The 15,283-nt window shown below is 51.9% G+C and overlaps 1 protein-coding gene across 1 annotated transcript; it reads left to right on the top strand.

Moving 5' to 3' along the window:
- Positions 1-451: 451 nt before the first annotated feature.
- LOC122389325 (acidic mammalian chitinase-like) lies at positions 452-15,148 on the top strand. Its single transcript, XM_043381216.1, has 8 exons — positions 452-662; positions 6,560-6,690; positions 7,776-8,462; positions 8,673-8,824; positions 10,208-10,446; positions 11,518-11,671; positions 14,086-14,180; positions 14,421-15,148. Exons 1-8 carry the CDS (start codon positions 563-565, stop codon positions 14,579-14,581), a joined length of 1,719 nt encoding a protein of 572 aa, XP_043237151.1. The 5' UTR covers positions 452-562; the 3' UTR covers positions 14,582-15,148.
- The last annotated feature ends 135 nt before the right edge of the window (positions 15,149-15,283 follow it).

Below are 15,283 nucleotides of genomic sequence, written 5' to 3'. Positions count from 1 at the left end.
CCACAAGGGGGGGTGTTCAAACACCCCCCCCCCCCAGCAGGGCGCGGGTTAATCCTTAGCCGAGTAGGACCTAAGCTTATGTTGGACAAGACCAAAATTAAATATCGGTTTAAAAGTACCATTATACATTTTTATCCAATTCCACATAGTCCCACCCGTGTGGCCATTGTACCTATGTCTTCGCACGACATTCCCTGTTCAGGCGACGCACATGTGTGCCCATTAATTTGTCACATAATCTAACTTACATGTTCTTCTGACGCGCTACACAAACGCATTTAACGAGCGTGCCACTCACATTTTGGGGGAAATTGACAGTCGGACACATACAGACACACAGACACACATGCGACCACGTGCGGGTGACACCGCCAGCCCAGATTCATGCACCAGAACTATGACGTCGCACTCTGGTAGTATCACGTGACCGTTCCCTCGCGGTGCGGTCGGCGGCGTGCCGATAAAACGGCCGTCGGGGGGCGCCGCAGGGCACACAGCTGGCCGAAGGCGCCCCGGGTCACGACCACAGACAGGGCTCTGCGCTCGGCCAACTGACGACACCATGAGGACGATCCTGCCGCTGCTGCTGGCGGCCTGCCTGGGCTGCGCCGCCGCCACCGAGGTCATCTGTTACTGGGGCTCCTGGAGTCACTACCGCACCGGTGAGCTAACCGAACGGAGTCACTACCGCGGTCACACCGGTGAGCTAATTAGGGAGGTAAGGGAGCCACAATCGCACCGGTGAGCTAGTCAGGAAGCTTATTAGGCTTCTGCTTTTTGCGGCCTAACTGGGCGGCCGACCTGATTCAACAAATAAACTGCAGCTATTTTTGCAAAACCTTGCAAAAACCCGTCTTACCCCACCCCATGGGGTAAGACGGTCACATGGGTAGGGCAAGACAGCCAGCTTCTTTCACCGACCAGCACAGCTCGCAACAAATGCCCGAGATTAGCCGCACTGATACAGTCGCCCGTTGGTCTCAAGTGGTTCGGAACTGGCAGCATACGAGATTCGTGCAGAAGGCGTATGCTCGTATATAGGCCCTAGTTCAGAAGCCATGTAGAACCGTTTTTCACATTCATTATTCGAGAATAAAGTGTGCCGAAGGAATATTGCTAACATGTCTGTGAGTATCGGAATCGAACATATTCTTATTAGAAATGCTTATTTTTTTCCTAACAGCAACAAAAATATTTTCACCATTACAGACACATCGGATTCATAGTTGCCCGTTTTACCCCAAACTCAATGTCAGAAGTTCAGCACGATTTTTCTCTGTGGACAATTTGATGCAGACAACGCAAATCCGCGGTAAATGAACACTGGTGGCATATGTGTGTACCACAAGTGATTGCGAGTTTTTAACTCTATAGTGCTGCACACAAAAGCTTGCACAATAGGTACATTATGGATGTGTTTTTATAAAAGGAGTGTTCTAAAGAAATCAAAATAAAAGATTATCGACTGAACACATGAATTCACCAGACTTCAATGGTGGTGTGTAGTGGGAAAGGCAATTCTGTTCCTAATTTTTCTCGCTCGTAGCGCTATTGGTTTGGTCTGCAGAAGGGGTGCCCGTCTTACCTACCCTGACCGTCTTACCCCACTTTCCCCTATAGGATAATAGGTAACGGTGACTGACGCTAAATGAGCAGCTCACTTAACTACTACCACGCACGGTTATTTAAAAGCGGGAGTTCCTTGAGATCTTTCTGGCTGTCGAGAAGTTCAAGTTGCGGAACGAATGCCACTAATGCAGTGTTTTCCTAATTTTTTTTCGCATGTGCACGAGCTGATTGTCTTGAGATGTAGGTATTTTGATTCGGGTCGCATGAATATCAATTCGAACTTACCATCAAATCATTGCAAAGTTTTCGTTTATTTATGCATTTCACGAGTCACGACTTTTAATCTTTGTTCAATTAACCCTCGCCGGCCGAAAGGGGCGGGTGCCACCCCCGGATTTTTTTTTTCGCGATAGCTCGGAACACGCAGGAGATAGAGAGCTGAAACTTGGCATAACTGCTCCTTGATTCAAAACGGGTCTTGTAACACCAACCCCATTTTCCGGTCAGGTCAGGTCACTGACCTATGACGTCATACGTAAACCTCTGCACGGTTTACAGATGTCGCAACTTCGCAGCGCTCTCAGTGCCACAGCAGCTTTCACAGAGAGATGATACTTACAGAACCTATGTAGTATCATTCAGAGGTTCCACAACTTGTATATCTTGGAATTTTCCTTAAGGTCACATGAGGTTAGGTCGGTCACGTGAACTCACCATTTATAAGTGAATGGGGAAAACTGCTTCTTTGGCACCGGGAATGATTTTACACTATCTCAAGCACATGGAGTCGGGATTTCATGCACTCCTTGCAAGGTCCCAAGCTTCATTTCTGCATTGTTGACCTTGCATGACGTCATGTATGAACTATGACGTCACTAGGGTCACAATAGTTTTTCGTCAATAACTCCCGATCCAAGTGAGCTAGCGATTCGGGGAAGCCACCAATGGACTGGGGAAGACCTGCAGAATCGAATGATATGCAATATGACCTCCTTTGACCAGCTTCGTTACCTGGGAGATTCTGACCTGACCTTTACCTGAGGTCAGCATCTGAACTTGACCTCACACGAAGAAAAAGTACACTATTCGACACGCCTGAGTGAGATGAACACGATGGTGCTAAAATAGCGGCTCTGCGGCCGTTTTTTGCGAAGTTATTTACCAAAAACCGAGCCCGGGCCTTGGGCCGCTTGACCTGACCTCAGAGGTCACCGGTTGACCTGACACCTTTAAATCGGATACTAATCGCTGCGTCCCGTATCGGTGCACACGCTCCTTTTTTCCGCGAGGCTCTAGCTCCATCAGGCGCGAAACAGCGAGGGGGTCCGTACCAGGGTCGTACCCCCCTCGGCCGGCGCGTGTATAGAAAACCAATAGGTCCGGCGAGGATTAGATAGAAGCATCCGTTATAGGTATTGTATTGGTCATACTTCTATTTTAGCTATCTGTGCACCAGCTGTTTTACTATATTGCATACATATGTAATATACCTAATGGTCACTTGATGAATTGCCAGCTTTTTTTTATAAAAAATTGTCGGCATTTCAATACGAAATAATCCCATGCGCTTCCATAGTCCATGCAATAATGCGCTCGGCCGCATCATCCGCTGTTATTAGGCATAGGTACCTTTTAGGTATCTTGGTACCTTTTAGGTATCTTTTAGGTATCTTGTATCCGACTTTTGTTAGTTCAGCTCACGGGAGGTCTTGTTCGCATGAGCTTTATTGGCATTTCCACACTCAACCACGTAAACGACAATCCATCTAAATGTGGTTTACCGGTCCACAGTTCTCGACTATTCATCTGATGTGAACGGCTCCTTGTGTATGCAATCGCATTTACCTAGTACCTACTATACATAACCTGGTACGTTGGGCTATAGAGAACAGACGTAAGAAGTGAGCCGACCGGTACCTATTCGCTCCCGAATTGCATCACGTCCCAGTGACGTCACGACACCTGGGTGAGGGGGTTACACGGAGCCGCTGTCACGGATAAATCAGCCGTTCGGCGCGAATTTCGTCCAGTCAGCGGGTCTGACGTCGGTTCAACCACCTGCGGCGCCACGGCAGGTGTGTGACTTATTGTAAGTACCTACTGGGCGGGTTCCGGTCGGTAGCGGGGCACACCAGGAGGACACTAGCTGAGTCGGCAGTCGCCGGCCGGGAGACTGGGTGGGGACTGAAGATGGCACAGCATAGATCACACCTGTGCTAACTGCTAACCTGTGCTACATGCATGATCAAGGTGTTCATACCAACCGCACGCACATGGAAGGTTCTGTACTATGGGGCTGGTAACTTGCTATGTACTCTTAGGCATAAGGAAACAAGTATAGCTCACTATCATTTCCATCATACACCTATCCGTGCTTCTATCCTCAGGATACTGAAATCCTTCTCCTCCACGCCACAACCCCCTTCCGGGCTGGACAGGCAACTTAATCTCATGCGGGCTGCTCCCTTGGAGCGGCACCGCTGCTCCCGAGGGAGCGCACCCCGTAGCCGGGTGCAGTGAGTGCCTTGGGGCTGGGTGGCCTGTCCTCTGGACGGGCTCAGCCCCGGCGACTCACTAAGGTGCCTGCCCAGACCAATGTCTCCCCCTAAATCCTATCATCCTTCCGGCTCTGCAATGGTCTTGTCGACCGAAAGGGCCTAACCCAACAAAACAAAACAAAAACAAATTTCCATCCAATTGTCCATTAAACATGGGGATGCAGTTCGTCATGGCAATGGCCGTTTCTGTGCTAAGAAACGGATAATCGAATGACAGTCGGAAGATAAACATACCTACCTATATAGCGGGCAAACGATAAGTCATTTACTTAGGCATATACTCCATGAAAAACAAACGGAACAGCTCGCAGCTTGCAGTTGAGGCATGAGTTCTCACCAAATGAGCTTTTGATTATGAGGCAATAACAAAAGCAAAACTTAGCCACTTAGCGAGCTACGGTCACCGCACACGCCCACTCTTGGTACCTATAGTTGGTCTGGGCTCTGTACAACTTGCCATTACATTCGGCCAGGCATAGACGATTGCCGCTGGCGCTTAGCCCACTTATTTTTCAACAAAACACACACAGTAGCAAGAACAGACTTTGTCACAACACAGCACAGATTTTGACACAGTCCCCGCCTGCTACCGCAAGTCCTTATACCACATCCCGTGAATCACAAAACCGACATCGTCATAAATAGTCCATAGTTTCATTTCCTGCTAAGTGAGATGTGTCGGCTGGTCCCTTCGAACCGTTACTCCGTGTAGTCCACATCGCTCGACCGGGACCGGAACCGCGCTGGCCCACGTCCCGTCTCTGAAATCACTCCTCAGACGTGACCGTGACTGTTCCTATATCAGCACCGACACTGAATCACGCTGTGGCCTGTGTGACTTATCCGGCTTACCCAGCTGATTCGGCACATGAGCCGTCTGTTGGAAGAAGACTTACCGAACAGTGTGCGTGTCAACAATCGTCACTTGTGTTTGGACTTCTCTGACTATTCTCGCTGAGAAAACGCCAAGTTCAAACTGAGATTACAGGAATAAGGCGAGAAAAAGTCCACGCGATTTATGAGCGTAACCGTTCAAAGCCGATATTTCCGGCCGATAGGATCACCTGTTTCACAATGGGATTATCGGTTGGTTCTAGGCAAAAAAAAAGCCCTAGGGCTCATTGTTTACAACATGCTTAGAGGGGCATTGGTATAGTTCAGTTAATTGTCGATACATCAATGAATAACGTACCTATACGTTTTTTGTTTGCAGTAACTGCATGTTTAATGTGTATGTGTCCCAAGCGCACATGAGAATCCGAGCACGCGTAGGTAGGTATAACGATATCGGTGATACCTAAATGTAACTCATCTAAGCAGATGGCATGGGTTAACCGACGTCATTGGATTGGGTATTGGTACCTAATAATACCGGACCGAGTATTCATACCTAATTGAACAACATACCTAAAAACACGAGATAAAATTAGCGAGTGACGAGTAGAGTAGCTAATTTAAACGGTCACTAAACGTTAAGCGATTTGTTCTACATAGGTCCATTAGGTAGCCGGTCCATTTACTCAGGTATTCGATAAGGAACGAATAAAGTAACACAGACACCTAATCCTAAATGAATATACTTAAATAAACATCCATTAGCATCGTATCTATTTATGTTGCATTTATCAAAAGACGTCTGATTATTTATTTATTTTCTTTTGCGATCAGCCTTCGCGGGCGTACACTGATAGCAAATTTAAACGGTGGGAAAGTAAGTGAATTATATTAGAACACTATTACTCTCAGTAGCGGCGGAACACCTTCAATTAAGGGGGGCGGGGCACTGCCGACTTTTGGTCCTATTCTTTCCATGCAACGCCCAGGGCTAATGTTAAAATGCCAAAATCAAAGGGGGGCACGGTGCCCCGGTGCCCTCCCCGTTCCGCCGCCTATGATTACTATAGGTACTATCACGCCGGGGGTTTGGACGATACGGGATGAAATGCATTTTGCCTAAGCGCTCTGCCTGATTGCGATGAAATATGATATAAAATGTCCCCTATGATAGCAATCATTTTATATGCTTCTCATAAGCTACAAATTTAAGGTCTTTGTTGTATCGTCTTTGAATTTTTATCAAACATTTTTAAGTGTCATCTATTGGTGCGGTGTTGAAGTTTTGAACGGTTATGTACAGCCCACCGCTAAAGTAATGTAGGGTTTACCAATCTCAACGGTTGGCTTTGACTGGCGATTATGCGGAGTGATCGAAAAGAAGATGTCAATAGCTAAAGTTGCAGCTGCAAGGGTGACGATACATATTAGCTACATTCAAAGTTTCATTGTATAGTCTGGTTAATCGTTCCTAAGCTTCAGAAGCAGAACATATACCCATGACTGAAACCGCACATTACTTCTGCTGTGGACTGTACACGCTCCCGGTTTGGATGCCGCCACGTGGCTCTCACGGCGGGTACTTCTCTTACCCTCAGGGGACGGTCAGGTGACAGTCGATGACCTGGACCCGCACAAGTGCTCCATCTACATCTACGCGTTCGCCAGGCTGAACCCGACTACCTACCAGTTGGACGTGTTCGATTCCTGGCTCGACATCTCGCTCAGGGTGAGAGCTTACATAGTTGGGCTGTACCTATGCAAGGCGCGCAGTTAGATTAGTCGTCCACCGATGTAAAATAACGTCAAAATATGGTTAACCGATGTTATCCCGGCAGTTGCTGGGGTATTTCGCCACCCACCGTTTGCTGGGGGGGGGGGGGGCGTTAAACGCCCCCAGCCGATAACTCGAGAACCAATAGGCGCAGCGAAACGCACGAGGCGGCAAACGAAAGAGCGCGACGAGACGATTCAGATGAGTACTTTAAAGTTGAATTTTGAGGTCACAGGTCGGGTCAAGGTCAGGTCAAACACCTGAAATCGGGCTTTCAGTAGCATGGACTTCAGGACTTCGCAATGGGTGCCTCTCGTCATAAACTCTGTCCAAACGGTGCACAATCCATCATATAAGGCCTACAAGAGTGTCAGCTCCATGTCAGGGTCAGTCAAGCATAGGTCAGGGTCAAGGTCAGGTCAACCGGGTAGGCACATATCCCCGAAAATCAAAACTGATATTCGCAGCCTGTGACACATGTTTTACAGGTAATTTGGGGCGTAGAACACGATGGTGACATTCATTTTGTCATATGTGTACGTGTTTGGCTCAAAAAGTTCAATTTAAGAAATGCATGTATCATGGTCGTGAAGTAGTCACGAAAAATTGCCAAGATTCAGTTCAAGATTATGGAAAATGCGGAACGATAATCAATAATCCAAGATAGCCATTTGATTGATCATGGTATTGGCAGTCTAATGGCGTTTACGGCATGTCTGTATGTCTATTCTGTGATTTTATATGATTTTTTGAACATATGCCGTTTTTGGTCGAAAACACAGAAATCATGACGTCACTAAAACCTCGATATTTCAAAAAATTTCCGACCGATTTTTTTGAAACTTTGTCACAATAAACTTCATTCAATTCCCTACAGGTACCCAAAATTTGGCGCGCCTGCGGCGCGCCGTTTTTATGCTATGGCCCGGCGAAAAAAGTGGGGGCGTTTAACGCCCCCCCCCCCCAGCAACTCGCGGGTTATTACGCATTAGAATTGCAAAACTGCGGCGATTTTTATCTCGATTCTCACGGCGCCGCAGGGCTATGAGAAGTTCGTGGCCATGAAGCAGGCCAACCCGGCGCTGAAGGTGCTGCTGGCCATCGGCGGCTGGAACGAGTCGCTGGACCCCAAGTACTCCACCATGCTGGCCAACCCCTCGCTGCGCCAAGGCTTCGTGTCGAACGCCGTCCAGTTTCTGCAGCAGCACGGCTTCGACGGCCTGGACCTGGACTACGAGTACCCGTCGGCGGCCGACCGGGCCGGGTTCGCCGCCTGGGTGACCGAGCTGCGCGCCGCCTTCCAGCCGCACGGCCTGCTGCTCACCGCCGCCGTCACCGCCAGCGCCGCCAAAATCGACGCCGGGTACGACGTGCCGGCCGTCTCGGCGGCGCTCGACTTCATCAACGTGATGGCGTACGACCTGCACGGCTCGTGGGAGGCCACCGCCGACCACCACGCGCCGCTGCTGCCGCGCGCCTCGGACGCCGGCAGCGGCCTGGACTTGCAGTCCGTGATGGAGGCCTGGAGGAGTCGCGGAGCGCCGGCCGCCAAACTGGCCGTGGGCGTGCCGCTGTACGGTCGCAGCTGGACGGTGCCCGGGGCCGACAAGACGCCGCCCGTGGCCGGGTCCGGCGCCGGTGTGGCCGGGCCGCACACCCAGGAGGCCGGCAGCCTCTCCTACTTCGAGATCTGCAAGAACGTCAACGCCGGCTGGACTGTGGTGCAGGTGGGTCATGTGGCTAAACGTTACATTGGGTGCAGAGGACGGAGGATGGCGGTTGACTCGGAGTGCAGTCATTTAACCTTTCTAAAAGCGCGGAAAGATGAGTGCTCTAAACATAATTGCATCACTGACAAAATCAGCATCTCGTCTGGCCGTGTGTCACTCAACATGTCTCCCGCCGCCCCAGACTGACGTGCCGCTCTGCCGCCGCAGGACCCGACCGGGAAGATCGGGCCGTACGCCTACTCGGGAGACCAATGGGTCGGGTACGACGACACCGCCATGGTGGCCGCCAAGACCCGGTGGGCCGTCAGCCAGGGATTCGGGGCCGTCATGGTCTGGGACGTCAGCTCCGAGGACGTCAGGTACGGAGATAGCTGAGGCCAGGGCAAGGGTGATGGGACAGATAACCCGCGCCGGGCCGGTGCTCTGAGATTCCGCGCCGGGCCGGGGGGTGTCTGAACACCCCCTCTTCTAACTCGGCTCCTGGGCCACGTAGCGACACGCGGTAAGCGGCAGTCGAAAGAACGTCCAAAATAAGGACGAAAACACTTCAGTCATTTTTGGGGTCAGGTCAAAGGTCAGATCACCAGAGGTCACCAAAGGTAAAATGTTGACTATTTCAACAGAAACTGCCAACGGCTATCTCGGGAACCGATAGAGCTACAGCGCCGCGGAAAAGCGCATTCGATAGCCCTTTTACAGACATTTCTGAATAATGTGTTCAGATTTGACCTAAGGTCAACGGTTTAGCCTCCAGAGGGCAAAAACTCCAAAAATAGCCGTTTTTACGAAAAACGTTTTTTCTGCAATAACTTTTGCCTCGAAAGAGCCATGACATTTCTTTTGCCAGCATCGTGTTCCTCTCGTCGAGACGCGTCGAATGAACTATAATTTGACCTTGAAAGGTCAAGGAAAATTTGACCTCAGGTCAAGGTCATGACCTGACCGGTAAAGGTCATGTTGCATATCAGTCGATCCGCAACGTCGAGCCGAACACATCTAAGGCTTTTTCAGCGCTCTAGCACGCCTCTATCAGAAGTTATTAGCGAAAAACTGTTAGATTCTGTTCGTGACCTGAGATGACCTCTGGGACATAATGAGGGGTCACAGTTGCCATTTTCCGATTCAGTGTGTCAATTTTACCTACATCTCGATGTTTGGGAGTGTCTAGAATAGCGTTCGTGCAAAACAGACGCTTTTCAATTTTCTCCCATTGACTTAGGGGAGAGGCCGCAAAATTGACCTTACCTTAGGTCACCGATATCAAAATTCCGAGATATACATTTTATAGATAAGGTTGCTCTAACCAATCGCTGAAAGTTTCAAGGCAATCGATCAATCGGTGTAGCTATGACGAGCATTCATATTTTTTCTGAGGTGAGGTCACTTGGCGTGACCTGGTGACCTGACCTAAGGTGACCTGGGTCTAAAATGTTCACAACATGTGCGGAAAAGATGCACGAACAGGTGTGCCAAAAACGGCGGCGCTCCGCGCCGCCGTTTTTGAGATATCTGCGAAAACCCACAGGGGGGGGGGGGTGTTCAAACACCCCCCCCGGCCCGGCGCGGGATAATAGGTGATGAGTAATTTGGTTAGTGGTGCTTCGGCGGAGAAACACAGCTGCACCACACCATGCACGGATCCGAATGACACCTTTTCTGTTTATGCTCGGGTAGGTATCGGGTTATTTGTGCTGTCAAAATAAGGTATCCAATTAAAAGCGAAAAATGCTACATCGTTTCAGAAACGGTTGCGGCGGTGGCGCGTGGCCGCTGATGTCGGCAATCCAGGCGAACCTCGGCCCGACCACCAGCACCACTACGACCGCCGGCACCACCAGCACCACCACAGCGGGCACCACCACAGCGGGCACCACCACTACGACCGCCGGCACTACAGCTGGAACTACCACCACTGCGGGAACTACGACGACCACTGCGGGAACTACGACCACCACTACCACGGCCGGGCCCGGAGGATCCTGTGAGTATACCGTCCCGAGCTGTCCCGAGGGGCACTCATCACGTGCTCTCGCCTGTTGCGACTTCTGTACAGTTTGTGATGATTACGGCCCATGCCCGCACTCTCATGCCCAAGCCCATGCGCTGTCTGCGGTCCTAACTGTCGTATCCGGTTCCGCTCCATATGCTCGTGTCCCTACAATACGCACAGCACAGTGAGCAGTGTCTCCGTCTTACCTGTTCGGCAGTCCCGTGTCCCTATCACCTGTATAACGACCCCGCCCCTGGCCGGCAGTCTCGTGTCCCTCTCGGTTATGTAACGACCCCGCCCCCGTCCGGCAGTCTCTCGTCCCTATCAGCCGTATAACGACCCGTCCCTGTCCGGCAGTTTCGCGTCCCTATCATCTGTGTAACGACCCGGTCCGGCAGTCTCGTGTCCCTCTCGGTTATGTAACGACCCCACCCCTGTCCGGCAGTCTCGTGTCGCTATCCGCGGTGTAACGACCCTGTCCGGCAGTCTCGTGTCCCTGTCAGTTAGGTACCGCCCCTGGCCGGCAGTCTCGTGTCTCTCAGTTGTGTAACGACCCGGTCCGGCAGTCTCGTGTCTTTATCAGCTGTGTAACGACCCGGTCCGGCAGTCTCGTGTCCCTCTCGGTTGTGTAACGACCCCGCCCCTGGCCGGCAGTCTCGTGCCCCTATCAGTAATGTAACGACCCTGTCCCTCTCCGGCAGTCTCGCGCCCCTATCAGTTGTGTAACGTCCCTGTCCGGCAGTCCCGTGTCCCTATCAGTAATGTAACGACCCTGTCCCTGGCCGGCAGTCTCGTGTCCCTCTCGGTTATGTAACGACCCCGTCCCTGTCCGGCAGTCTCGTGTCCCATCAGTTTTGTAACGACCCCGCCCCCGTCCGGCAGTCCCGTGTCCCTATCAGTAATGTAACGACCCCGTCCCTGTCCGGCAGTCTCGTGTCTCTCAGTTTTGTAACGACCCCACCCCTGTCCGGTAGTCCCGTGTCGCTATCCGCTGTGTAACGACCCCGTCCGGCAGTCTCATGTCCTCAGCTGTATAACCACCTCGTCGTCCCTGGCCGGCAGTCTCGTGTCCCTCTGCGAACGGCCTGTTCCCGGACCCGTACGACTGCCAGAGCTACTACAACTGCGGCCACGGCACGCCGCACCACTACACGTGTCCCAGCGGCACGCTCTTCGACCCGACGGCGCTTAACTGCAACTGGGCCAGCCAAGTGACGTGAGTGGGCCGGGGGAGGAGGGCCGGTCAGATATCTCAGAGGTACACGACAATATGACGGAAACCTTTAATCTCTTCGATTTTTTTTTTTAACCAGGTTTCATAAAGAGGGGTTCGTCTGATGTTCGCATGTCATCATCGACGTAAATCGCTACTGTCCCAGATCCTTTCATCGCTCCTGCCTTCCTAGCCTTGCTCCCAGCGATAACTGAAGTCGACCGTAGCTTCATCCACTATATGACGGCAAGGAATAACTCTACGGTGTTAGGTACTATTTGCAGCCTGCATCATCAGACACCTGCCTGCAAAAAAGGAAGACCGAAGCAAAATGAACCCATTGAACGATGTTCAGGCAGACGACATTCAGGCGAAAGAGAGCAGACAGATTCAATTTGGTTTATTCCATATCCTCGTGAAACAACAGAACAAATCACACTCTCTCGGCCCGACCTCCTCTCTCTTTCCTAGGCTAATTCCTATACACGGACCGCGTCACCCCCTCTACTCAGTCGTCACATCCTCTCCTTTCCTCTCTCGAACAGTCCGGAGCTCATTCGTGTCGCTCCCTCCCTCCTCTGCTCTGTCGGCGCCTCCTCTCCCTCTCTCCGCGACAGTCCAGCCCGCACCAGTCGCCCGTCACTCGGCCGCTGGTTTGCGGGCCATCAGAAGGTAGCTCTGGCGGCGCTCCGTGGCTGACGCCACATCGATTCCACGACTCTGGGCGTCGTTGATGACGGCACACATCTTCTCGCGGGTCCGACGCAGCAGCGAGTCGCCGTCGGCAGCTCCGCGAGCGGCCACCAGCTCCTGGTATCCGGACCAGCTAGCGATCTCGCCTAGCACGAGCTCCAAGGAGAAGGGCCGCTCAATGAAGTAGCTCTCCTCGTCCCACTGAATCTCAGGGTAGGAGATCATCGCCTCCGCCTCATGGGTTTTGGACATTATGTCCCCCAGCAGTGTGGGCATCGGCCAGTGATCGGCCAGGTGCACGTACAGCACCTCCTTGAAAATGTCGTCCAGCTCGGTCCACACAGTGCCGTCGGGCAGTCGGAAGGACGGCTCGTTGTAGCTGTAGATGGCGATCACTCCACCGGGCGCCAGGACCCGGTCAACCTCTGCCAGAAACCGCTCCCGGTCGAACCAGTGGAAGCACACGGAGGCGGTGACCAGGTTCACCGATCCGTCCGGCACCGGGATCTCCTCGGCCGGCGCCACCTGGTAGGTGACGCCGCCGCCGCTCGTGCTGCTGCCGGCCGCCTCTGCCACCTGGGCGGGGCTGATGTCCGTGCCCAGGACCGAGCCAAAGTGCGGCGCCAGCAGCCGGGTGTTCTGGCCGCTGCCGCAACCGACGTCCACGGCTCGGTGCAGGGGTGACGAGCGGCGGACGTACTGCAGCACGTGAGCGATCAGCGCCGCAGGCGGCTCCGGACGGAACTGGGCGTACAGGCGCGCGTGCTGAGAGCCCTCGAACGCACGAAGCATAGCGGCGGTGACGGGCGGTCGGTCAGACGGTAAGAGACGGTCGGTGAGACGGTAAGAGACGGTCGGTGAGACGGTGAGCGGCGGTCGGTGGCTGCAGCAGCTGGCGAGTGACTCAGACTGGTTGTATGCCCGCCGATCAATAGGCTACTGCCTCAGGGGATGGGCGTCGCCCAGGTACGAGCACTGAGGGTTTTTAACGAAACACTGATGAGTGACGACTGGAGCCCTGGACTGTCCTCTGCACCACTGACCCCTCTCCAGTAACTGAAAATGCCTACACTGTAGCCAAGTGGCCGCCCAGACGGCACTGGAGCAGGCCCTGGCCCGCGTCATAATGACATGCCTACATGCCTAGATGTATGAACAGGCTCCGTATAAATGTAACGTATAAATACATGTATTGCTGAAATCAGCACACGATACCGCAGGCGTGACAATGAGAATATAAGCGCTTCGGCCACTTGCAAGTTTTCATTCCGTAATACCGTAAATAGCCGCATCATGGGATTCAATGCATCGCAAGTAAGATTAAACTCTGCTTATCGCCACAGCATGGGCTAGGCGCACGTAGATTTCGTTATGAGACAGGCTCAGTTTAAATAAACACCAGGCCATGTGGGAAATGCGGCAGCTAATTGTTAGCTGTCAATGGATTGCTGCGCCCTTATGCAGAGTAGAGCCATGCTAACAAAAATATGCACAACATCCAATCGCCAGCCAGTAAGATGACTGGACAAAGAGTTATGAGGCGTGATTTTAGGATTTATAATATAGATTTAGGTACAACATACGTAGGAGTGGATAATATAAGAACCTCGCTGCTGTTTGAGACGTAGTTTCAGCGACTCCCACCCAGTGTCGTCAGTATTTTCCTACGTTGACCCTGCATTGTCGCAAACCATTCTACGGTGACCGGCTGTGGCGCTCCACAGGTGCGGGGTGACCTCCGGGGGCGATTCAACCACAACCACCACTACCACGACCACGACGACGACCACCACGGCCGGCAGCGGCGGCTCCGGGACCTGTGAGTTATATGGGGCGGGGGTCGGAGTGTGGAGGGAATGGGGACGGACGTATAGAATGTCCCAATTAGTAATACAGGAGCTGGGATAAGCAGTTGCTCAATTGTTGACCGGTCATTATCGTTCTCTTCAATAACTTCTCTGTCACTGACTTGTTTCATCTGACCACTCGGCTGTTCACCTCGGTTTGACCTGAGGTATGTGTCCCTTCTCTGACCTGACCTCTGTGACCCCTGCCGCAGTCACCTGTCCGTCGCCGACGGGCTGGTTCGCCGACCCGTCCGACTGTCACAGTTTCTACAACTGTTTCAACGGCACGCCGCACCACTACACCTGTCCGGCGGGCACCAGCTGGCAGCAGAGCATCACCAACTGCAACTGGTCGTCCATCACCGGCTGCTGAGCAGCTGCCTCAGCCGGCCGGCAGCCGACAGCTGCGGGGAGCTGCTGCGGTAGACAGAACGACCAGCTGCCGGCTTTGGATCTTTAACAACTCTTTATCAGGGCTCGATCTGTACTTCCATCTGTTTTTATCTTTGTGTTGGTAGTAGTGAGTGGCATACCACGGGAACAAATATGAGGTGATGTAGGGTATCTTTTGATGGAATATCGACGACGAATTAAGCATACTAGTCAAAAGCCGGCATTAGGCACTTTGTCGAACGTGTCGCTATTAGCTCTCATATTGATTGACAATACGTTCATTGTTTGTACTTCGTAGTTTAGCGGTAGTGCCTGCTTGGCGGAACAGTCATCGATTGTATGGTTCATTCGATGGTGACGCGGCCTTGTTCTCATAATGACGTTATCTGCGTGTTAACTACTATCGATCGTCGATCGAGAGCGCTCTGCTCAGTTTGATCCTAACTAGGTCAGTCATCAATGACAAAATCATGCATTATTTGCGATAGTTTTGAAGTCTTTTGTTATGCTATCAAATGTTTGGGAGAATAAAACCTGATCTTCGGTGTGTTTCTAATTATACTTATGTCAGTCCAGCCTGTTTTTTTTTTTTTTTTAGTTAACTATGTGTCGATTTCTGCAGTCGGGTTAGTTATCGATGAAAAATTCTGGCGAGGACAAAATCTGACAACCCTGCCACTAA

The sequence above is a fragment of the Amphibalanus amphitrite genome, unplaced genomic scaffold (assembly GCF_019059575.1).
Source record: "Amphibalanus amphitrite isolate SeventyFive unplaced genomic scaffold, NRLGWU_Aamphi_draft 000354F_arrow, whole genome shotgun sequence".
Lineage (NCBI taxonomy): Eukaryota > Metazoa > Arthropoda > Thecostraca > Balanomorpha > Balanidae > Amphibalanus > Amphibalanus amphitrite.
This window is presented reverse-complemented; position numbering and strand designations above follow the sequence as displayed.

Coding starts and splice junctions, on each gene's coding strand:
- LOC122389325 (XM_043381216.1), top strand. CDS start 563: ATGAGGACGATCCTGCCGCTGCTGCTGGCGGCCTGCCTGGGCTGCGCC. Junction 8,463..8,672: donor CCGGCTGGACTGTGGTGCAG/GTGGGTCATGTG, acceptor CTGCCGCCGCAG/GACCCGACCGGGAAGATCGG. Junction 11,672..14,085: donor AACTGGGCCAGCCAAGTGAC/GTGAGTGGGCCG, acceptor GGCGCTCCACAG/GTGCGGGGTGACCTCCGGGG.